The sequence below is a fragment of the Quercus suber genome, unplaced genomic scaffold (genome assembly GCF_002906115.3).
Source record: "Quercus suber isolate HL8 unplaced genomic scaffold, Cork oak 2.0 scaffold_358, whole genome shotgun sequence".
Taxonomy (NCBI): domain Eukaryota; kingdom Viridiplantae; phylum Streptophyta; class Magnoliopsida; order Fagales; family Fagaceae; genus Quercus; species Quercus suber.
In genome coordinates this window covers 647,631-671,876 of record NW_027069810.1, presented here as the reverse complement: position 1 = coordinate 671,876, position 24,246 = coordinate 647,631, and the positions used below count along the sequence as shown (strand labels likewise).

The 24,246-nt window shown below is 32.7% G+C and overlaps 1 protein-coding gene and 1 long non-coding RNA gene across 3 annotated transcripts; one reads left to right on the top strand and one right to left on the bottom strand.

The window, feature by feature from the left end:
- Nucleotides 1-12,143: 12,143 nt before the first annotated feature.
- Nucleotides 12,144-16,374, bottom strand: LOC111986986 (uncharacterized). Its single transcript, XR_002880237.2, has 2 exons — nucleotides 16,038-16,374; nucleotides 12,144-12,454 (listed from the first exon to the last, which is right to left on the bottom strand). It is a non-coding gene; the product is annotated as an uncharacterized LOC111986986 (long non-coding RNA).
- A 2,377-nt stretch (nucleotides 16,375-18,751) lies between these two features.
- Nucleotides 18,752-22,467, top strand: LOC111986974 (serine carboxypeptidase-like 46). Of its 2 annotated transcripts, XM_024018667.2 has the most exons (10): nucleotides 18,752-19,017; nucleotides 19,306-19,410; nucleotides 19,539-19,634; nucleotides 19,737-19,829; nucleotides 20,219-20,304; nucleotides 20,399-20,698; nucleotides 20,921-21,054; nucleotides 21,176-21,268; nucleotides 21,421-21,538; nucleotides 22,093-22,467. In XM_024018667.2, exons 1-10 carry the CDS (start codon nucleotides 18,798-18,800, stop codon nucleotides 22,267-22,269), a joined length of 1,422 nt encoding a protein of 473 aa, XP_023874435.2. In that variant the 5' UTR covers nucleotides 18,752-18,797; the 3' UTR covers nucleotides 22,270-22,467. The 2 variants fall into 2 exon arrangements, with proteins under 2 accessions (XP_023874435.2, XP_065616303.1); XM_065760231.1 differs by lacking the exons at nucleotides 19,539-19,634; nucleotides 19,737-19,829.
- The last annotated feature ends 1,779 nt before the right edge of the window (nucleotides 22,468-24,246 follow it).

Here is a 24,246-nt window from a genome sequence, read left to right as displayed (position 1 = left end):
TAACATTGAGTTCGAATTGTGCATTATAAGCGTATGGTTGGATACTTGGATTGGCTTATTCACTGAAAGTAGGTAAAAGTACAAATGTACCAAGAAAAATGATGCAATAAAAAGATGTGGTATAAACAAATAAACTAAATAAGCTCTAGATAAAAGCTAAACCAAACACATATGTAATGAGGAGTCTTTGTGGCCCTGGACAGTTTGCTAGCAGGGGAACCAGAGGGGATCCATGCCTTGATGGAAGGGTATTCACCTATCTAAACAAGCCTCAAGTTCAGAAGGCAATGCATGCCAACATAACTCACCTGCCCTCCCATTGGAACTTCTGTACAGGGTCTATTTCTTTCTCTTTCAGTGTGTGTGTGAGTAAAAAGAAATTCTCTAGTGGTTTGCTTCGTAGTTTACTTACAAGTTGATTTATAGATTAGTTAATCAAAACGTGTAAAAGTTGTAGGCCTCTTGAATATCAGGAAGATAACTTGGACATGAACCTCATACCCCTCATCTCAGACCTTATAAAGGCTGGCATTCCTATCATGCTTTACAGGTTCTAAAACATCACAATTAACTTCTAAGTATTGATTTTTCTCTTTACATTTTATTGACATCCAAAACTACAAAATTGGAAGTGGAACACTTGAGTAGTTTTCCAGTTCTCCTTGACATTTTCTTGAAAAGTTTATGAGTACATTTACATCAAACAGTGGTGACCAAGATTCCAAAATTCCTCTCACTCAAACAAGAATAATTGCTAACAAGCTGGTGAAGGATTTGAAGCTATCACCTTTTACAAAATGTGGTACTTGGTATGACAAGAAGCAGGTATGTATATAATTCTGTAATTCTCTCAGTACTTTTTTTTTAATTTTTTTTTTTTTTTAAAAGGTTGGACAAACACAATGGCACTAGCTTTCTTATCTTAAATAGCTTCAAATATAGTGAAGGTAGATTGATCTTAACAATTTTTAATTAACATAATTAGATTATACGCAGGGGCGTGCTTGAATTGGGTAAGGGGTATTTTCAACCCAACCTAGCTTCTTTGGATTGAGAAATTCCCAATCCAACCTATTGCAGCTCAAAAATTCAACCCAAACCAACTAGTGTTGGGTTGATTCATTGGGTTAAAGTCATTTGTTAGGCTTAATAAAAATATTGGAATTTCATTCAACTGTTGATCTATTAAAATTTGTAATATTGATTTTTTTTTTGTTGTTGTTGTTGTTGTTGAGAATACTAAGTATTTTTAACACACACACGGGGAGAAGGTTTTTTTAAAAAAAACTTAGAGTGGTGTATATCCAAAATGGCATAACTCTTGGATACACATCATAGATTTTAAACATTTTTTACTCACACTCATTTTTCAATGTGGGATTAACTCACTATTTTTTCTTTTGAGAATACTAAGTATTTTTAACAACTTTGTTAATACTAAGCCTTAAAATACTCAAATACATCAAACTAACAGATTTAAACAAAGTCTCAAATTGTGGCATTTGGTGAAGTAAACACTATTTGGCAGAGCCACAAAGAATGTAGTTATTGTTCATTCAGTCACAGAAATTTAATGAAATGTGAATTGTAATTGTAGGTGGGTGGCTGGTCTCAATCATTTGGTGGCTTAAAAGAGGGGAAGAATGTGACATTTCTCACATATGCATCAGTTAGGGGTGCAGCTCATGAGGTTCCATTCACATCTCCTTCACAGGCCCTTTCACTGTTTCGTTCCTTTCTAAGTGGAACTCCTCTTCCTAGGCCCAGTGATTGACTAATGGGTCAAAAGTGCTGAAGCCCATTACTCAAACGATCATATTCTTCGAAAATCCACATTAAAGTACAATCTCAAATGATGATATCCTTTAACGGTTTTAGTTTTTCTCATATATGTAGACAAGGTAAGCCTATAACTTAAAACATTGTTAGACATTCAAGATATGTTAGCAGTTGATCTGTGTGGATGGAGGATATTCTTCCATACTTAAATATTGTACTTTTAGCTGATTATTGCTGTGTTTTTCTCAATGAAATATTCAGGTTACTTCTAAAAAAATAAAAAATAAAAATTACATTAAGTCTTATAGTAGTAATTTTTGTTTTACTCTGAATACTTTATTGCAATTTGATGTTTCCTATAGGCTATATTGCCCAATTTGGAGTTAGACTAAATAAAGAAATTTAGTAATACCTTGGCGTATTGCAATTCCCTTTGAACTCAAGATCAATTATTCAAAAATGAAAATGAAAATGAAAAGTGCTGATTTCTTTCAAGTGTGTTTGGATGAAATTACTCCTCAAACCCTTTTAAGTGTTAGTTTATTTGATCCCATTAAGGTCTATACCCAATCACAAAATAGATAAATTGGTTACTTTATTTATTTTGTTAGGACATAATTATCTTAAATTAAGTTCATTAGTTGGCACATCTTAGTGTTTTCAACAGAAACATCTAGAATTCAAATCATCATCCCCCAAGTATTGAATTATTTGTAAAAAAAAATTGGCCTTTTTTTTTTTTTTTTTTTTTTTTTTGAATTATTTGTAAAAAAAAATTGGCCTTTTTTTTTTTTTTTTTTTTTAATACCATTCAAGGGAGAACGTTAGTTACAAAATGCTGGATTAAACCAGGTAGTGTTCACAGGCAAAACAGTTGCCTTCTTTGCTATATACCTGATAGCATTAACCACTATAGGAGGCACACAAAACACATTACAGTTCAGACCTTGAAGCTTAAGGGAATTTAGATCAACTAATCTGACGGAATCAAGCCAATCAGTTGCCTTTTCCTTCTTAAAAACCTGAACTACAGTCCTACTATCAGTCAAAAACAAAAGATGATGAAAACCATGATCTCTAGCTGTGATACCAGCAGCAACCATAGCTTCAAACAAGGCCCCTGTGGATGATTTTGCCAACGTACTAGCTGCACCAGAAAAGACACATACTCCCTCTATATTATTGGCATTATAGGCAAAAGCTCATCTTTGATTTCTTTGACCCTTGGCACCAGCAATCTTAATAATTAGGTCCCATGATCCTGCTGGACATTGCTGATGGTCTGCTGTTGTCCGTGACACTGAGGGTGTTGTTGCTGCAGCACTAAGGTCCTGGGCAGAATTGGAGAAAGTGCTTTTGTACCTGCAAGATAAAGATTGTGCTATTAGAATAACCTCTAGGGGATTAGGACAAATTCCTTGGTGGATCACCCTGTTCCTATAGGTCCAAATGGACCATAATGTAGTGAAAATAGCCTGAAGATAAGCCATCGAAATATCATCCTTCCCTTTGAGATTAAATAATATAGATTTTAACCACTGATAGATAGATAAAGTACTAAGATCAAAAGTGTGTACGGATAGAGTTGAACCATGCCAAATGGCCCTAGCAAAAGGACACAACAGGAAGAGGTGAGTTGAAGACTCCTCTTCCGCATTACACATAGGGCATAAGCCATCTATAATGATGCCTCTGGTTTTTAAGGCAAGCACGGTTGGCAAGCTGTCCTTAAGAAGCTTCCACACAAAGGTAATAATTTTCAAAGGAACCTGCACCTTCCATAATCTATTCCAAACTCCTCTCCGATCTTGCTCAAAATGAGATAAACCTTCCCCCTCCTTTAGTAACAGCTCATAAGCAAATTTAACCTGGTACTCCCCATTCTTAGCATGCTTTCACAGAAATTTGTCTTGAACAGCTCTAGTCTTGGAATTTGGGATTTGTAAGATTTTCAATGCTTGCTGGTTGGGGTAAGTACTTCTAATTAAGTCCACTTTCCAAGACTTGGTATTATGATTAATCAAGTCCCCTACTATACCTGTAGGAAGCCTCGGGTTGGACAAATCCAGAGTAGGTGTATGAAACCAATCAAGGTGATTAAGAGGGATGTTATATCCATTTCCTACGCACTAGATGCCCTCTCTCAGAACTTTACTCCCATGATTTCTAATATTCCTTCAATACCAGGAATGATGTGGCTTAGCTGAATGTTCTAGGATTGAGCAAGTAGGATGATATTTAACCTTGTAGGTTCTTGCCAACAGAGAATTAGAATGCTGAATGATTCTTCAATATTGCTTAGCCAGCATAGCTTGGTTCATAAGATGAAACTTCTTAAACCTAAGGCCTCCATAGTGTCTTGGATGGCAAATATTATCCCAATTGAGCATGTGGAGCTTCCTTTCTCCAGGATCATGTCCCCACCAAAAGGCTCTAACAATGGAGTCCATTTTGGTATAAACATACTCAGGCACCTTAAAGCAAGAGAAAGTGTATAAAGGCAGAGACTACAGAACATATTTAATAAGGGTAGCCCTTCCTGCCTAAGACAACAACCTTACTTTCCAACCTTGCAGTTTAGAATTGAGTTTGTCAATTAGAAATTGAAAATCAGCAATCCTATTTCCTCTCAACTTAAAATTGATTTCTAAGTATTTGTTAGACATTGCACTAGATTAACTTGAATTTCTCGAGCAATAGCTTCTTGAGTTTCCTTTGGCATATTTGGGGAGCAAAAAAGGTCAGATTTCCCCAAATTGATTTTCTGCTCTGAGATATTAGAATACTAGTCCAAGATGCATTGCAGATTTCTTAAAGAGTGATTATCTTTCCTAAAAAAAGCAAGGAATCATCAGCAAAAAGCAAATGAGTAAAGTAAAGACCCTTTCTACCCACCCTTGCCCTGTGAATTCTCCTTGTGCTTTCAACCTGTATTAAAGATATTGAAAGAATATTAGCACATAGCAGAAAAACGATATGGGGATAAGGGATCTCCCTGTCTCAAACCTTGGGTAGGAACAAAAGTAGAAGTTAAATTCCCATTCACCAAGAGAGTGTATCTGACAGAAGTGACGCATTTCATAATCCAAAGTACCCATTTAGCATCAAATTTTATGACTATAAGCACTGCCCTAAAAAAATTCCAATCCACTCTATCGTATGCCTTACTCATATCAATCTTTAAAGCTCCAAAATTGTATTTCTACCTTTCTTCTTTTTAAGTGTATGCATAATCTCATGAGCTTGGAGGATATTATCCGAAATATTCCTACCTTGGATAAAAGCATTTTGATAAGGGGATATAATGGAATCCATGAAGGGTTTCAATCTATTAACTAGAATCTTTGAAATGATTTTGTATAGCACATTACAAAGGCTAATAGGTCTGAAATGGGACACCCCTTGAGGAAAACTGATTTTGGGGATAAGGGTAATCAAAGTATGATTAAGAGACCTCCCTAAGGAACTAGAATGGAAGAAACAGTACTAATTACATCAGGTTTAACAATATCCCAAAAGTGTTGGAAAAAGAAAGCAGGAATTCCATCCGGGCCAGGGGCTCTATGGGATCCTAATTGGAATGTAGTGTCCTCTATCTCTTTGTTAGAAATAGGGGTATTCAGATAGCTGATTTGTTGATCAGATAAGATAGAGATTGGTAGACCCTGAAACTCCTAGACAATATCATTTACACTTCTATTTGAGGTGCCTTCATAGTTCCTTTTAAAATGATTAGCAAAAATAATTTCCACTTCCTCAAAATTATCAGTAAGGTTACCTTGGTCATCCCTCATCTGAAGAATTCTATACTTGCCCCTTCTTTGTTTTATGACAGTTTGGAAATACTTGGTGTTCCTATCCCCTTGCAAAATCCACTTGGACCTAGCTTTTTGGGCCCACATTAATTCTTTCCTATTTAGAAGCTCTTCCAACTCTTCCCTAGCCAGTCTTTCCCTCCTAATATCCTCAGTAGTATTGATGGCATTTTGTGTTTGTTGCAACTGATTCTGCTTCCTCCAGATTTCAGTTTCCACTCTCCCAAACACCTTTTTATTTCAATCCATGGCTACTCTCCTCACATTATTAAGCTTATTTTTGAATTGCACAGCTCTAGACCCTTGTGTATGGATGTCCCAAGCCTTACTAATCATTTCCTTGCAGCTAGGATGAGTGATCCACATGTGTTCAAATCTGAATGGTCTTTTCCTAAAAGGTGTTTGCTACTCTAAGTCCAAAAGAATGGGGCCATGGTCAGATCTTATAATGGGGAGATTTTTAAAAGAGTACAAAGGGTATTTATTGATCCATTCAACACTAGCAATAGTTCTATCAAGCCTTTCCATAACAAACCCCTCGTCTTCTCTATTGTTCATCCAAGTATATTGTTGCCCAGAAGCACTCTGCTAATGATGGCTTGGTATGAGGGTGGTGGTGGTGGCAGCAAGTTGGCCATACCCATTGGGTAATAGATATTCAACCCTACCCGATCCAATTATTTTGGGTAATACCCAGTTCTTAATGGGTAGAAGGTAATTGAGTAGGGTTTGGATATTATCCAAATATTTTGGGTAGGGTTTGGATATTACCCATTTACTCATTATTACCCATTTAATTAATTAGATCTAACTCAAACCCAACTCAACCAAATTATTATGGGTAAACCTCAACCCACCCAATTAACCAATAATCAAAATTACCAAATTACCCCTAAAACTTGAAAATGACCAAATTATTCCTAAAATCTTCTAAAATTGCCAAAATGCACTTTGAACCTAGGAAATGACCAAAATACCCCCAAAATCTAAAAATTACCAAAATATCCTTAAAACATAAAAAATGACCGAAACACTCCCGAAACCTGAAAAATGACCACAATACCCCCGAAAACTAAAAATTACTAAATACTCCATAAACCTAAAAAATGACCGAAAGACCACCGAAACCTAAAAATTACCAAAATACCCTTTAAACCTAAAAAATGACAGAAATACCCCCCCCATAAACTTAAAATTACCGAAATACCCTCTAAACCTAAAAAATGACCGAAATACTTCTGAAACTTAAAAATGACCAAAAAACCCCCAAAACATTAAAAAAAAAAATTATTGCAACACCCATGAAGCCTAAAATATAACCAAAATATCCTGGAAACCTAAAAAATGACCAAAATACCCCCAAAAACTAAAAATTACCAAAATAACCCCTAAACCTAAAAAATGACCGAAAGACCACTGAAACCTAAAAAATGATCAAAATACCCCCGAAACCTAAAAATTACCAAAATACAGTCAAAACCTAAAAAATGACCAAAATACCCCCTATAAACTTAAAAAATGACTGAAATACCCTCCGAAACTTTAAAATTACCAAAATACCCCTAAACATATAAAATGACAAGAATAACCCCCGAAACCTATAAAATAACCGAAATACCCCCCTAAATCTAAAAAATGATCAAAATACTCCTTAAACTTATAAAATAACCAAAATACCCCAATACCTATAAAATGACAAAAATGACTCTAAAACCTATAAGATGATAAAAATACACCAAACCCTATAAAATGACTAAAATAACCTTGAAACCTAAAAAATGACCAAAAGATCCCAAAGCCTAAAAAATGACCAAAATACCCTTCGAACATAAAAAATTACCCCTGAAACCTTCAAATTACCAAAATACCTCCAAAACCTTTAAATTACCAAAATACCTCAGAAACCTATAAAATTGCCAAAATAGCTCCAAAAATAAAAATTACCGAAATACCCCTAAAACTTAAAAAATGACAAAAATGCCTCCGTAATCTAAAAAATGACTGAAATACTCTTAGATTCTAAAAAATGACCAAAATAACCCCAAAACCTAAAAAATTTCCAAAATTCCCTCAAAACCTACAAAATGATTGAAATATTCTTAGAACCTTTAATCTTGATAAAAATACCCTCAAAACAACCAAAATACCCCAAACTTCTATTTTGGTAATTTAAGAGGTTACAAATGTATTTTGGTCATCTTGCAGGTTTAGGGGTATTTATGTCACTTTAAAGGTTTCAAGTGTGTTTTGGTCATTTTAGATATTTTTTGGGGGTATTTGGTTGTTTTAGAGGTTTAGGACTATTTTGGTTAATTTACAGGTTTTGGGGTATTTTTTGTAATTTTAGAGGTTTTTGGGTATTTTTGGTTATTTTAGAGGTTTGGGGTTATTTTTGATCATTTTAGAGGTTTTGGGCATATTTGGTTATTTCATGGGTTTAGGGCGTATTTTGGTCATTTTATAGGTTTAAGGGTATTTTAGACATTTTTTAGGTTTATCTTGTATTTTTACCATCATATAGGTTTTAGGGGCATTTTTGTCATTTTATAGATTTCGGGAGTATTTTGGACATTTTATAGGTTTTGGGGGGGGTATTTTGGTCATTTTCAGGTTTACAAGGTATTTCGGTCAATTTTTAGGTTTTTGAGGTATTTTGGTAATTTTTAAGTTTCAGGGGTGTTTCAATAAGTTTTTAGGTTTTGGGGATATTTCAATCATTTTTTAGGTTTAGGGGTTATTTCGGTCATTTTTTAGGTTTTGAGGGGTATTTTGGTAATTTTTAAGTTTCAGAGGTATTTCAGTCAGTTTTTAGGTTTTGGAGGTATTTTTGTCATTTTTTAGGTTTAGGAGGGTATTTTGGTAATTTTCAAGTTTCAGAGGTATTTCAGTCATTTTTTAGGTTTTGGAGGTATTTTTGTCATTTTTTAGGTTTAGGAGGGTATTTTGGTAATTTTATGTTTTGAGGGGTATTTTAGTCAAATGTTAGGTTTTGGGGGTATTTTGGTCATTTTTTAGGGTTAGGGGGTATTTTGATAATTTTTGGGTTTCAGGGGGTATTTTGGACATTTTTTAGGTTTCATGGGTATTTAGTCATTTTTTAGATTTTGAGGGTATTTTGATCATTTTTTAGGTTTAGGGGCTATTTAAGTAATTTAAAGTGGTTTTTGAGCATATTTGGTGATTTTGGGGGTATTTTGCTCATTTAAGAGATTTTGAGATATTTTGGTCATTTTAGTGGTTTTTGAGCATAATTAGTGATTTTAGAGATATTAGGGATATTTTGACCATTTTAGAGTTTTCATGGGCATTTTTTTCATTTTAGAGATTTTGAGGATATTTTGGTCTTTTTAGTGGTTTTTGAGCATATTTGGTGATTTTATAAAAATTGGGTTTTGGTAGGGTATGGATATTCATAGGTAAATAAATTGGGTAACAATTGGGTATGGATACTAATTAGGTAAGGTAATTGGGTATCCATGGATAAATTAATTGGGTTGGGTATGGGAATACCCTACCCATGGCCATCCCTAGGCCAGCAACGACAGCGGGGTTGAGAGAGGAAAGCGAAGCGTTGGAGATTGGTTTTTTGAAATTCTCAGATGGGTTTTGAGAGAGAGAGAGAGAGAGAGAGAGAGAGAGAGAGAGATCTTGCTAGATGAACTTCACCTCCTATATTTATATGGAAAAACTTTTATTTATTTTTACTTTGGATGAATAGTTGTAAGCAGGTTGCTCATAGCGTGCAAGTTAGGAGCAATTTATGACTAAGCATGGAGCATGCTGCAAGCTGTATGTACAAATTCAAGTTGACTGTGAATTTTTATTTATATTTGTATACAATTTGACTTTATTTAAAAGAAAAATAATACAATGAAATATTTAATACCTCTTAGCTTTCACTTAGGATACTCCATCACAAAAACTTAACTTTATATATATATATATATATGTATATATTAATAGACAAATCTCAGAGAAAGTTAAATTAAAATTTGAAATTAGAGTGTAATTTTGCTCCATGTGTTTAAATTTGTGTGGAGATCACACCATAATTATTTACTTAAGTTTGTGCCATGTGTCCACTTAAGTTTATTAATTTTTGTGCCAAGTGAGTTAATTAGTACAAAATACTAAGAATCTAATATTAATGAACTATAAAATTAAAAAAAAAAAAAAAATCCTATATACTCAACAAAGATCACCACACAACAAAGATCATCATACGTTCTATTTTGTTAAAAATTAAAAAAAATTGATCATAAGTAGTATTAAATTTAGGTAAGAATTTTAATATGTGACTAATTATGTTTACTTTTTCTAAATAATGATTTGACTAATTATTAATATTTTATGATAAAAATTGTGTTTAAATTTAAATTTATTAATACATATGCATGTGTTAAATTCTATTTTTTTTTTAATAATTTGACTAATTATTTATATTCTTATAATAAAAATTATATTTAATTTTAAATGATCCATGTGTTTGCATGGGTTACATGCTAGTCTATATATATATATATATATATCTAAAAGCTGAAGCGTAGCATTTATTATAAAATTATATTTAATTTTAAATGATCCATGTGTTTGCATGGGTTACATGCTAGTCTATATATATATATATATATATATCTAAAAGCTGAAGCGTAGCATTTATTATTGTTGCGCTCCTGTTAAGCTACCTCATCCGCCATGTCAATAACCACATAATTAATCTTTTTCATATTTATTTTTTTCATATATATATATATATATTGTGGGGGGCCTGAGGACTGAGGAATCCTAGCCGAGGATTAATTTGCCCAATCCAGGCCAAGACGGGTAAGCAGACTCTGAGGACTTCGCTAACTCGAGGAGAGCAAGAGAATCAGGACAATTGATATCCCTTAGAAGCCTAAGGATATGAGAAGAGATAGCAACTGAAACAAAGTTGGTGGGAGGAAGTTTCTTGAAGGAGACACCTCCCACCTTCGCATTCAATGCCCAACGCCACCCTCATCAGCTGCATTAATGTGAAAATGACCCCTGAATAGTAACTTCACAGCTAGCAACCCCTTCTACCACCTCTAAAAGGGTCCTGATGGGACAAGTATTCTAAGAAATGCCCTAAGACGTATAGGTGGAGGGTTGGGATGCAAGGAAAGGAACTGTAAAAGGAAGGGAACCCCCCAGAAAAAAAGGGATGAACATTTTCTAAGTAAAAAGAAACCAGTGAGGAGAATTCAGAATTACCTTGTAAGGAACCAAAACTAAACTTATATACAAGAGATTGACCCTTAGGTTTGCTTGAGGAGGATATTATCCTCAATTGTTGTTCCAATTGCGCTTATTTGCTACTTTGGATTTTTCGGTCTTAGACTTGGACTCATCCTTGTATTGCACTTGAGTTAGTGACCCACTCTCTTAAAAATTCTATTGTTTGGGCTTGATTTGAGGGATAAGGTACCGCTGTTCTAGGTGGGCTTGGGCTTTTATTTTCTGAGTCCTTACATATATATATATATATATATATTGGCTTTACAAATTAATTTTAAAGCGGTTTTAACTTCACATATTCATCTACTTTAATTTTGATGTTATAACTAAGTATTAATCAATGGAAAATCAATACAAAAGTGTTGTCTATGTATATTCCTTTTGGGCAGTTTTTACTTTAAATACTATTCTATCCCTTAATCTTCCTTTATTTGGCCTTTTCTTATTCTTACCCTCTTACTATAAATTTGTCACTCTCATTCTATTCATATTTTTAACATACAAAAAAGGTTATTTCTCTCTCTCTCTCTCTCTCTCTCTCTCTCTCTCTCTCTCTCTCTCTCTCTCTTTTTTTTTTTTTTTTTTTTTGCATTTTTTTGGGGTTATTTTATTTTATTTTTCTTGCATCTCTACCTTAGATTGATGAATATTTGTGTTTTTTAGAAATCTACTTTTGGTTGTTTAAAATTGAAAAATGAAATCAATGAGTAATATATATTTTTAAATGAACTCTACTTCTCATTTTTTGGGTTATTTTATTTTATTTTTCTTGCATCTCTACCTTAGATTGATGAATTTTTGTGTTTTTTAGAACTCTACTTTTGGTTGTTTATAACTGAAAAATGAAATCAATGAGTAATATTTTATTTATAAAAAAATTGTCTATACAAAGGCATTCACAAGTCTTGCTTAATCATTAATGGTAGAAAAGATATTGCCAAATAACAGTCCATAGGAGGGTCTCCTACTAGAGGTTTTGTAACCCTCATTTTCTTATTATTGACTAATTCATATGTGTTCCTTGATGTAAGTATTTTTTTATCATTTTATTTACTAAACTACATACTTTTAATGAATAGTGTTTGTTGTTGATCTGATTTGGGGAAAATCATATTATTATTTGTCATATTTTGTGTTGTTGTCAGGTTTTAATTTATTTGGAAAAAATCAGGATTGTCTGAATAAACTAATGAAGAATTGTCACATCTCAAGCCCGATACCTAGATTTGTGACCATGACCGGCATGTTAATATCAAGCTTAAACGTGGTATTAACAAGAACCAACTAAACTTTTTACAAAAGCTTCCCTCTTTCTTTTCATTCTTGTTTCTTTACTTCTTGATATAACTTTTCATTTGATATTCAGAGTATCTACACTGTACTCAAAGAATAACATAATCCACCAGTCATTCAATATCCACACTTTCACATAATACATCTCTTAATACTTTAAGGTACACAACTTTTATTAGATCCTAAAATACACAATACTACAAAGCTAAACATCAAATTGCTAATTTGGGATCTATACATATAAAACTAAAACCAGCTCCTTTCAAAATTCGACTAAGGCTCCCTTACTCCAAAATAAAACCTGTTGACTGAAAGAGTGGAAGGGGTGAGCTAAACAGCTTAGTAAGGGTAAGATACACAAGAATTTAATAAGAATGCAAGTAAATTAAATCATTTCATTTTATGATTATTCAGATAGGAGAACATTTTTTCATGCATTGTATTTTATACTATTCATAATAATAACTTATACGTTTTTCATAGGAAAATAATTGTTCTATTTTATCTTATCAGAATAATATTACAAAACCCTTTCAGACTGAATTTCTTTCTTTTCTTACAAAGTCACCAATATAAATATTGATTGTTCATATACATACATACATACATACATACATACACACACACACACACACACACACACACACACACATATATATATATATATATATATATATATATTCTCATTACAAAATAATCATTTTGACTTAAATCAGATAATTTGTAACTTTGTCTTAATTTAGAAACATCTTAAAGAATAACAAAACTTTTCTTCATAAACTTATTTTCATAAAATATTATAACTTTCATAGTCACAAAACTTAACATTTTAATATTAACATAAACTTGTACTTTCGGTTAAAACTTTATCTTTAAAGAACAACAGAAACTTTAGAAACATTTATCTTTAACGAACAACTTTTCTTTTCATCAGAAATTTCTTTTTATGAGAGCTTTCTATTAGGACATATGTGTTTTCACTTATTAAGAACATATGTCATTTGTTTATGTAAATTGGCTAATCGTTTGACAAAACGCACTCTACTTATAATTGGGTAGTTCTAGGTGTTTTTAATACTTCAAGAAACAAGGTTTCAAGATCAAGTGTTGAAGTCATCAAGTCTGTCCAATAAAAACAAGCTGAAGTGCAATTTCATTAAAACTTGACACCTACTCGATAGCTCCTCGACACCTACTATCTGTCGAGATATATAAAATCAGATTTTCTGATCTGATTTCTTGGAATCCGTGAATGTGTCTTTGGGCTTTCTTTTCTCCTAACCCTAGACATATAAAGGGATTATTTTAAGAGCCGTCAAATTGTACACAAGTTGCACAAGCATTGAGCAAACTCTGTTCAAGTAATTTGTGATCAAAGACGAAGTTCTTGATCTAGTTCATCTTCTTTGAAAAAATTGCTGTGTATTTCCACCAAAGAGTTTTATGACCAAGCACCTTCCTGATCTTCATCGTGTAGGATGAACTAAAGAACTTTGCAGCCAACCTCTCCTTCAAGTTGGTGTTGAAGTCGCGTACTGGGATTCGCACATTGGTTAGTCACGTACTTGGGAGCCGTGCATCAAAGGTGGGAACTATCACTACAGATCAAGTCCAATTGGATATTGGGGTAAGGGTTCAACTGTAGATTGGTAAGGTACTTGGGATTCCTTTACTTGTAATCGCTTAATTTGATAATAGTGGAGTTTCGGGAGTGGTGACCTAAAAATCACCCGGTGGAGTTTTTGCCGCAAGGTTTTCCCCATTCGTAAATAAATCACCGTGTCATTTAATTTCCGCTGCATATTTAGTTATTTGGTGATTTTTTTGTGCTACCACGTGTTTGCATAATAAATTGATTAATTAATAACTTGGCTAATTAATTAATTAATTTCTATCACAAGGGGTCAATTCAGTTTGTGGCCGATCACTTTCAACTTTTCACAATGCATTTAAACAAAATCTTTCTCTCATAATCAATAATATAATATAACTGTTCATAACATATTGGTTAATCCATATCTAATAAGTTTGTATTGTAATGACAAAGCCCCTACAGTTTCCTTCTACTGTATGTACATACTTTGATCGAGTGCGGATGCACCGCCATTCTCAGTACATACTTTGATTGAGCGCGGACAAACCGCCATCCTCAATACATATTTTGATCGAGTTCAGATTACTAGAGGACATAACCTAAAAAACATTTTTTTACTTATATATCATACTAAAATTCATAGTTTGCATAACATTTCACAATAATAGCATTTCCATTATTTTCTTTAAGCATCATGTTCGTAGAATTAGTAATAGCATCAATATGCTCAAATCATATGCATAAGTTTTCGAAAGTTCACGAACATATCTTTTTCTGAAACATGATTATATGTCATATCTCTACTAAAAACCTTTTAATGCGTAATACACTTTAAAATAACCTCATGACTTACCAAATACGCATATAACTTATCACTTACTTGAAAGTAGAGGAACTGAGAGCCTAAAGTCGAAGGAGCTTAGACTTGGGTACTAGTAACACCTAAACCAAATATCAAAACTTATTCCTATCAATTGCTCCTTATCATAAACTTACACATTCATCTCAAAGCCTATCTCTCATAATCAACGAAATCCTAATCCCATCTCAACGAGGTTCCCCAAACATAAGATACATTCATCAAATAATATGATGTACCAAATCATAGAGAAACCATTATTTTAATGTTCATATTCAGATCATGTCAAACAGTTTTAAAATCAATTCAAAATGTGTTTGAGATTGGAAGCAATAGTGAATGCATAAACTTACACAAGGCAACATACAACATGAACAAAACAACTTCATAAAAACAACAGTTTAATGGTTTAGAACCCCTCCTTTAGAGTACTAAACCTTGAACCAAGTTATACAAAATTTATCTATGATCTAGACATATCAAATGATGAGCATATTGATTTACAGCTCAAAACATTCACCCTAACTTTAGAATTAAATTCTCAAATTTAGGTATGCCACTTACTGTTTATTGTTTATTCCAACAACATATATTTCACTTATAAAATACAAACGGGTTATCAATTCACATCCAATTTTCATGCTAATTTACAGAGCCACTCCTATGGATGTCTAGTAGATTCCATATCGTTTTCAGAACTAAATCATAAAGCCATGATTTACTAAAAATCATACAAGACAGCATACTTAAATCTGTCCTAACAGAATTTCAATTAGAAATTAAACCATTATTTTTATATTGATCCAATGGTTGTGAGACCACTTCCATTAGAAGCATATGTGTCTTAGCATTCCTAAGAACTACTTCTAGCATCCTAATTCACTGTATACAAATTAATACATAATTTATCACTCATAAACACAGAATTTGTCACAGTGATAGTTTTGTAACATTTTCTTGTAAATTCACAAACAATTATCAAACGATGGTATTTTCATATGAAATTTAATACACACATACTAGACATATTATATAATAATCTCTAACAAACCTTTTACCCATAGCTGTCCTAGAAAAATACAGGATTTATAATGACCAAACAGGTTAACCAATGAATGCAACTCTTATCAAATTCATGAAGTGCCTATTAACTGACTCTCAACTAGCTTCAATTACTGAATCAACTACACATTCAACACCTCAATTAGTAATATAATAAAGTTTATCTAGCTATTTTACTCATTTTAACACTTACCCATAACAACAGATTTTATCTTTGTCTATCATCTAGGAGCACATGCAAGCATAAACAATGACTCACTTCATATTCTGGCAATCAACAATCTCTGAATTTCAACATACCCATATACAAATTCATATAACTATCACTTAAATTTAAAATGAACAATAGACTAAAAGAATTAGATTTTCCCCTTACCCTAGACAGGGATTCTTGGAGTGATAGAGCTAGAATCACTCTAGCTTCAAGTTGGGAACAAGAGCTTGAGAAGAATTGAATGAAACTTCCTGTTGTTGTTGGACCCGTAGGTGTGAGAGGGAGAGGAAAGTTGAGAGTTTTTCTTTCTTTTGGTGTTAAACTCGTGGGTATGAAAGGGAGAGAGTTCTTGATTGTTCTAGTTGCTTTGAGAAAGTCAAAGAAGAGACAAGGTGCTGTCGATAAGGACAAAGAAAGAAGAAAACAAAGGAGCAAAGAAAGAAGAACCAAGGAAGTTTCTGGTGCAGCAAAGAAGTCAAGGAAAATAACTTGGGTGGGGCATGTGCATGATAAGGAAAAGTAAGCTGATGAATTATCTTTAAACTTTTTAAAATTTACTTTCCACCCCCCTCCCCACCCCCCCCCTCCCCTCCCCCTCTTATAAGCTTATATTCTATAAGGCCCAAACTATAAAAACTTTACATATAAACTCTTACCTTAGACACTTAATTAACACCAACAACTATGTATTTAATAACTTAAATCACTTAATATAGTTTTGTACATACTTAATATATATTTATAATACAATTAGCCATTCAATTATTTATAATCTTTACAATTCTTATTCAAAGGCATTATAAAGTAATATGTTTATTAAATACTCTTCCATTACTTATAGAAAGAAAGTGGCTTAAAATAATAATTAACCACTCAAACGCATAGTTTAACTATAAAGTTGGGTCGGGGTGTTGCAAGAACAGTTAGTATAGTTGAAGACAATGGTCTTTATGCAATTTCTTTTCATTGTTTGTAAATATTTTGTTTAAAAAATTAATTAGTAGCAAATTTTTTATATTTTTGTTATATGATATTCTTAGATGCTTGAGTAATTGTTTTAAGTATTTACAAATATTTTATATTGTTCTTTATCTCTCTTACTTTAGTAACGTATTCTTTAAGATTTTTAAGAAAAAAAAAATCCAATTTGTGGTTAAAATGATTTATTTATCTATTTATTTTTTACATGTTAGATTAGATTATGACAACATTAACTCAATACTTCTCCTTTTTCCCCCAAAAAAAAAAAAATTATCTACTTTTTTCCCCTTTGAAATTGTACTCTTGGTTTTTTTTTTTTTAAAGGAAAAAGAGTTACAATCTTTTGTTTTTCCCTTTTTTTATTTTTTATTATTTTGAATTGAACTTTTGTTGAGTTTTATTAATTTTTTTTAGATACATTACTTAGTGTTTTTGATTTTATGGTAAAAAAAAAAATTGGGTTTCAGAAAGTGTGTTAATTTAAAACTAAAAGAATAATTTCCAAATTTTATATACTTTTTGATGATACACAAAATATTATAAATAACTTTTATTAAAAAAAATTAATATTTTTACTAACTTACCTTTTGAACTTTAGAGAAAATTTGTATTATTTAATTTTGGTACAACATAAATTATATATACTACATTTGTGATTGTCTCTATAATAAATGAAAATATGATTATAAATTACATTACTATTTATTAAATTATTCTAAATTGAAAAAAAAAAAACCTTAAAAATATTATCACGAGCAATGCGTGAGATCCACGACTAGTTTATAGTAATAATGCATCCAACTTCTCCAAGGTAATTTTCCAACTAGCATGCATTTGGGAGAGAATATCGTTAGTTAGTATACGTTTGAAACAATTCAGTAAAATAGCATCTCGAGTCTCTTAGACTCGAGTTCACTGTAGCAACTCAAGCCTAAAATACTCGATTTCTATGTGTTGGCACAGCTGAGGTGTAGTCTGAAATTCACGTGGAACTCGATTTCCGTTTTCTCTTCAATCCGTTTTTTCCTTCTCTGTTTTCCCCTTCACCTTGTTCCCCAACGATTTCTCTAACTCTCAAAACCCCAAACCCACTTCCGAAGACAACAAACCCAGGAAAAAAAAAAATCCAGACAGGAACATCAAACCCAAGCGAGCTCCAATATTGAGATCTACAAACCCAAGCCGCTTCAGTGCGAAGATCAACAAACCCAAGCCGCTCAGGTGCCGAGATCAACAAATCCAAGCATAGGGAGCTGCTCCAGTGCCGAGATCGTGATTTTTGGGTTTGTGTTTTTGATCCGGTGCCAAGATATTATGAATTCGTGGGTTTGAGTTGTTGCTTTGGTGCCGAGATTTGATGAATCTGTGGGTGAGGTATAAGGAGAAAAGGAAGAACAGGGAGAACGAAGGAAGGAAGGAGAAAATGAAGAAAGGGAAATCGAGTGTCTAAAACTCAAGTTCTACATGGAAAATTGTCCACGTAAGTGTATGAAAAACTCCCGAACTTGAGGATTAAAAGTTTGAGTTCTGCATTGATCTCGAGTTTTACACACTCGAGATGCTAATTACCCAGATACTTTTGAAACGTGACAACTAATGATTAAGAAACTATAAATTCCGATTAACCTTTTTTTTTTTTTTTTTTAAAAATTCCAACTTCACCCATTTTCATTTTCCAAGCATTGGACAAAATATGGAACCTGGCATTAGAAGAGCTTTTCATCTTATATGGATGGACTACGGAACAGATACAAGAATATGCATAAAAACTTGTTTGACCAAAAAAAGAAAAAAGAAAAGAAAATAGAAGTGCATAATATGTTGATTTCAGTGTTATTCCCAAACAAATATATATATATATATATATATATAACTGCATAGGAAAAATGCTATTTACACCATCTATAACACCAACATCTCTTCCCCTTGCCCATCTCTCTTATGGCTTTTTGGATCTTTGTGTTGATCTTTTCCTTCTATTCCAAGTCTTCCGCAGAGGTGATAACAGCCCTCCCTGGACAGCCAACCAATGTTTCTTTCAGACAGTTTTCTGGTTACATTACTACAGATGCTCGGCATGGCCGAGCTCTATTCTATTACTTTGTTGAAGCAAAATCAGCGAAACCACTTTCAAGACCCTTGACCTTGTGGCTCAATGGAGGTTGATATCTGAGTTATTTAATCATCTTTCTTGCTATATGGTCACTAAAACTATATATCAATAAGTCTACTTATACAATAAATTTTGCAACTTTTTTCACAAATTTTGAAGTGAGATTTTGTGATTATTGTACAATAAAAGTGGTGTCACTGACAAGCCCATGTGAAAGTATTGCTTAATCCATCACAACTTACCATTTCAGCAAGTCGTGCAAAAAGTCGTGAAATTTTTGTATATCTGGCATTGCTCATATGTTATGACACTTTGTTGTTTTATGCTTGATTCTAGGCCCGGGATGTTCTTCCCTTGGTTATGGTGCATTTATGGAACATGGTCCTTTCCAACCTGGGGATAATGGACTTCTTGTCAAGAATGGATATTCATGGAACTTGGGTAAATGTGTTTATACCAGTTCATTATCTAGCAAGTTTTATTTATTTATTTATTATTGTTATTATTATTTTTTTATGAAAAAAATGTTTGCCACGCTATATTGACTTCATAATGAAATATTTGGATAGAATCAAATATGTTATATGTTGAGTCACCTATTGGGGTTGGATTTTCCTACTCAAACACAAGCTCGGATTACTTAAGGTGGAATGATACTCGGACGGGTATATATGAATTTTACTATTGGTAGTTTTACTTCTGTGTTCTGCACTTGTTAATATTTCTCAAACTTTTCAATTCATAATCAATTATTTTTTCATTAACAGCCAAAGATAATTTGAGATTTTTAATAAACTGGCTGGAAGAATTCCCAAACTACAAAGACTCTGATTTGTTTTTAACTGGTGAAAGCTATGCAGGTAATTATGATTTGATTTTGCTATCCTTCAAATTTCATGATTATGATTATTGAAAATTGTTAGAGTAGTGGTTAAATAATTAAATTGACCTATTCCTAAGAGCTTAAACTTTTGAGAAAATTGACAATTTTTCATGATATCAATGCAAGTAATCCTGAGTTTGAGGTCAGGATTAAAATTCTACGTGTAAGGTCAACACTTGTTAAAAAGCTCCAAGATTTTTAGGATTTGGGATTTCTTTTGCTAATTAGTTTTAAGAAGAAGAAAGTAGATGAAACTTTATAGGTATAAGCTCTAAGCTTAAGATTTTGTGCACCTAAACAATCATTAAAACTTCTAGATATGATCATTAAATTCAGCTATCTCAATATTGACATCTTTGGTTACAGGCCACTACATCCCACAGCTTGCAGCCTTGTTGATGGAGTACAACAAGAATCCTAACATCAAACCAATCAAGCTGAGAGCCATTGCTGTAATGACCAATATTAGTGAGAGCTAAAAAGTTTCTTTCTGGATTACAATGTTGTCAATAATAACAATAAGTTTACTCTTATTGTTGTTTGTAGCTTGGAAATCCACTTTTGGACCTAGACATTAGCGTGCAGGCTGGCGACTACTTGTGGTCACATGGAGCAATATCTGATGAAATACTAATGTTGAAGAAGACCGTCTGCAATGACTCAAAATATCTTCATGAATATGTCCACGGGAAATTGTCTCAAGGATGCAAAGATGTGTTTAATAGAGCTTCAGATGAAATTAGCACAGATGTTGCTTATGATGGCCTCCTCTTGCCAAATTGCTTGTCATCAAGCTCAGCTGAGCAATTTAGGCCCAAGGGGAAGCATGGGAAGATTCATGCAATGGTATACACAATGCTTTATGATGTTTAATAACATTGAGATTGAATTGTGCATTATAAGCACATAGTTGGATTGGCTTATTCACTGAAAGTAGGTAAAAATACAAATGTACCAAGAAAAATGAGGCTATAAAAAGATGTAGTATAAACAAATAAACTAAATAAGCTCTAGATAAAAGCTAAATCAAACACATATACAATGAGGAGTCTTTGTGGCCCTGGACAGGTTGCTAGCAGGGGAACCAGAGGGGATCCATGCCTTGTTGGAAGGGTATTGACCTATCTAAACAAGCCTCAAGTTCAGAAGGCAATGCATGCCAACACAACTCACCTGCCCTTCAGTTGGAATTTTTGTTTAGGGTCTATTTCTTTCTCTTTCAGTGTGTGTGTGGAGTTAAAAGAAATTCTCTAGTGGTTTACTTTGTAGTTTACTTACAAGTTGATTTATTGATTAGTTAATCAAAACATGTAAAAATTGCAGGCCTCTTGAATATCAAGAAGATAACTTGGACATGAACCTGATACCCCTCATCTCAGACCTTATAAGGGCTGGCATTCCTATCATGCTTTACAGGTTCTAAAACATCACAATTAACTTCTAAGTATTGATTTTTCTCTTTACATTTTATTGACATCCAAAACTACAAAATTGGAAGTCGAACACTTTAGCAGTTTTCCAGTTCTCCTTGACATTTTCTTGAAAAGTTTACGAGTTACATCAAACAGTGGTGACCAAGATTCAAAAATTCCTCTCACTCAAACAAGAATAATTGCTAACAAACTGGCGAAGGATTTGAAGCTATCTCCTTTTACAAAATATGGTACTTGGTATGACAAGAAACAGGTATGTATATAATTTTGTGATTCTCAGCACTTTTTTCTTTTATTTTAAAAGGTTGGACAAACACAATGGCACTAGCTTTCTTATCTTAAAAAGCTTCAAATATATTTGAGGTAGATTTATCTTAACAATTTTTAATTAACATAATTAGATTATACGTAGGTGTGTGCTTGAATTGGGTTAGGGGTATTTTCAACCCAACCTAGCTTCTCCAAATTGAGAAATTCTCAATCCAACCTATTGCAGCTCAAAAATTCAACCCAACCCAACTTGTGTTGGGTTGATTAATTGGGTTAAAATCATTTGTTAGGCTTAATAAAAATATTGAAATTTCATTCAACTGTTGAAACCTACTACAATTTGTAATATTGAACTAGATATTCCGCCTTTGTTAAACTAAGCCTTAAAATACTCAAACACATCAAACTAACATATTTAAACAAAGTCACAAAATTGAGGCCTTTGGTGAAGTAAACACTATTTGGCAGGGCCACAAAGAGTGAAGTAATTGATCATTCAGTGACAGAAATTTAATGAAATGTGAAATGTAATTGCAGGTGGGTGGATGGTCTCAATCATTTGGTGGCTTAAAAGATCGGAGGAATGTGACATTTCTCACATACGCAACGGTTAGGGGTGCAGCCCATGAAGTTCCATTCACATCTCCTTCACAGGCCCTTAAATTGTTTCGTTCCTTTCTAAGCGGAACTCCTCTTCCTAGGTCCAGTGCTTGATTAATGGGTCAAAAGTGCTGAAGCCCATTTCTCAAATAAATGTTCTTAGAAAATCTATATTAAAGTACAATCTCAAATGATCATATCCTTTACTAGTTTTAGTTTTTCTCTTATAATAACTTTGTGACTCAGAATCTTACTAAACACGCGAGACACGTTTGCAGTTTATCTATATAGACAAAGGATGTTCTTCCACACTTAAATAATGTACTTTTAGTTAATTATTGTTGGGTTTTTTCAATGAAATATTTAGGTTTCTTCTCCAAAAAAAAAAAAAAAACCAAAAAAAAAAAAAACATTAAGTCTTATAGTAGTCATTTTTGTTTTACTTTGAATGTTTTATTGCAATTTGATATTTCCTATAGGCTATATAGCCCAATTTAGAGTTAGTCCAAATAAAGAAATTTAGTAATACCTTGGCTTCTTGCAATTCCCTTTGAACTCAAGATCAATTACTGAAAAATGAAAATGAAAAAGAAAAATGTTGATTTCTTTCAAGCGTGTTTGGATGAAATCATTCCTCAAACCCTTTTAAGCTTTAGTTTATTTGATCCGTTAAGGTCCATACCCAATCACAAAATAGATAAATTGGTTACTTTATTTATTTTGTTATGACATAATTATCTTAAATTAAGTTCACTAGTTGGCACATCTTAGTATTTTCAATAGAGACACCCAAGATTCAAATCACCCTCTTCCCCAACTATTGAGTTATTTTTTTAAAAAAAAATTGGCCTTAAGTGGACCAAAAGAGAGGAATAATAATAATAATAATAATAATCTTATTTATACATCTTAAATTTGAATGATTAATTATATTCCAATTAACTCAATTAGTTAAATTCATTTTACTTGAATAATTAAAGTACCTATCAAGTCAAAACTACTCATATTTTCAATCATTAGTTTGGAAGTTGGTAGGCCAATAGCACTTTGGAAATTGCTCATCGTAACTCAAAAAACTTCAAATATAGTGAATGTAGAAATTAGAATTTGATCTTAACTTTATTTATTTATTTAATATAATAAGATTATACGAGTGTGCTTGAATTAGGTTAAGTTGGGCTTGGGGTGTTTTCAACCGAACCTAACTTTTTCAAATTGAGAAATTCCCAATCCAACCTACAAGCTCAAATCAACCCCTAGATTGGGTTGTTCCTTATGTTGAAATTTTTTGTTAGGCTTAATAAAAATATTGGATTTTTATAATTCAAATTTTGAAACCTATTATTCACTAAATGATTACAATTTATTCAATTGCACCCAATATTCCAACTTCTTTAAAACTAAGCCTTAAAATACCAAAATACATCAAACTAACATATTTAAATGAAATCTTAAATACAAATATACATATTTCAAAATATTCATAGCATGGGTTGGGTTGGGTTGGGTTACTTGGGTTAAAAAATTTGCCAACTTGAATCCAATCCAACCCAACCTAAACAGTATATATCAATTAAGACCCAACCAAACCCATCAATTCATGCTAACCCAAGGCTTAGGCTGGGTTCATAAGGTTTTGTGGGTTGAATGAATATAAAAGATGATAAGAATGTGAGATATCTCATATGCAGCTATTAGGGTTACCAGCCCATGAGAATTCACATCTCCTTCACAGGCCCTTACACTATTTCGTTCCTTTCCAAGTGGAACCCCTCTTCCTAGGCCCAATGAATGATTAATGGGTCAAAAATGCTGAAGCCCACTGCTCAAATGATCGTTTTTTTTTTTTGAATAAATGATCAGGTTCTTTGAAAATCTACATTGTCTACCCCAAACCCCCCAAAATAAAAGACACTCTCTAAATGAAGTCATATAATAATTTATATTTAAATGTGTATGTTTTATTGCAAATTGATGTTTCATAGCCCTCCCCCTTTTTGTTTTTGTTTTAATAAATAAGATAGAATTTAAATTTATGAATTCTCTTTGTTATTAAGTTATGGTACCAATTAATTTTTGATGTGGGCGGTT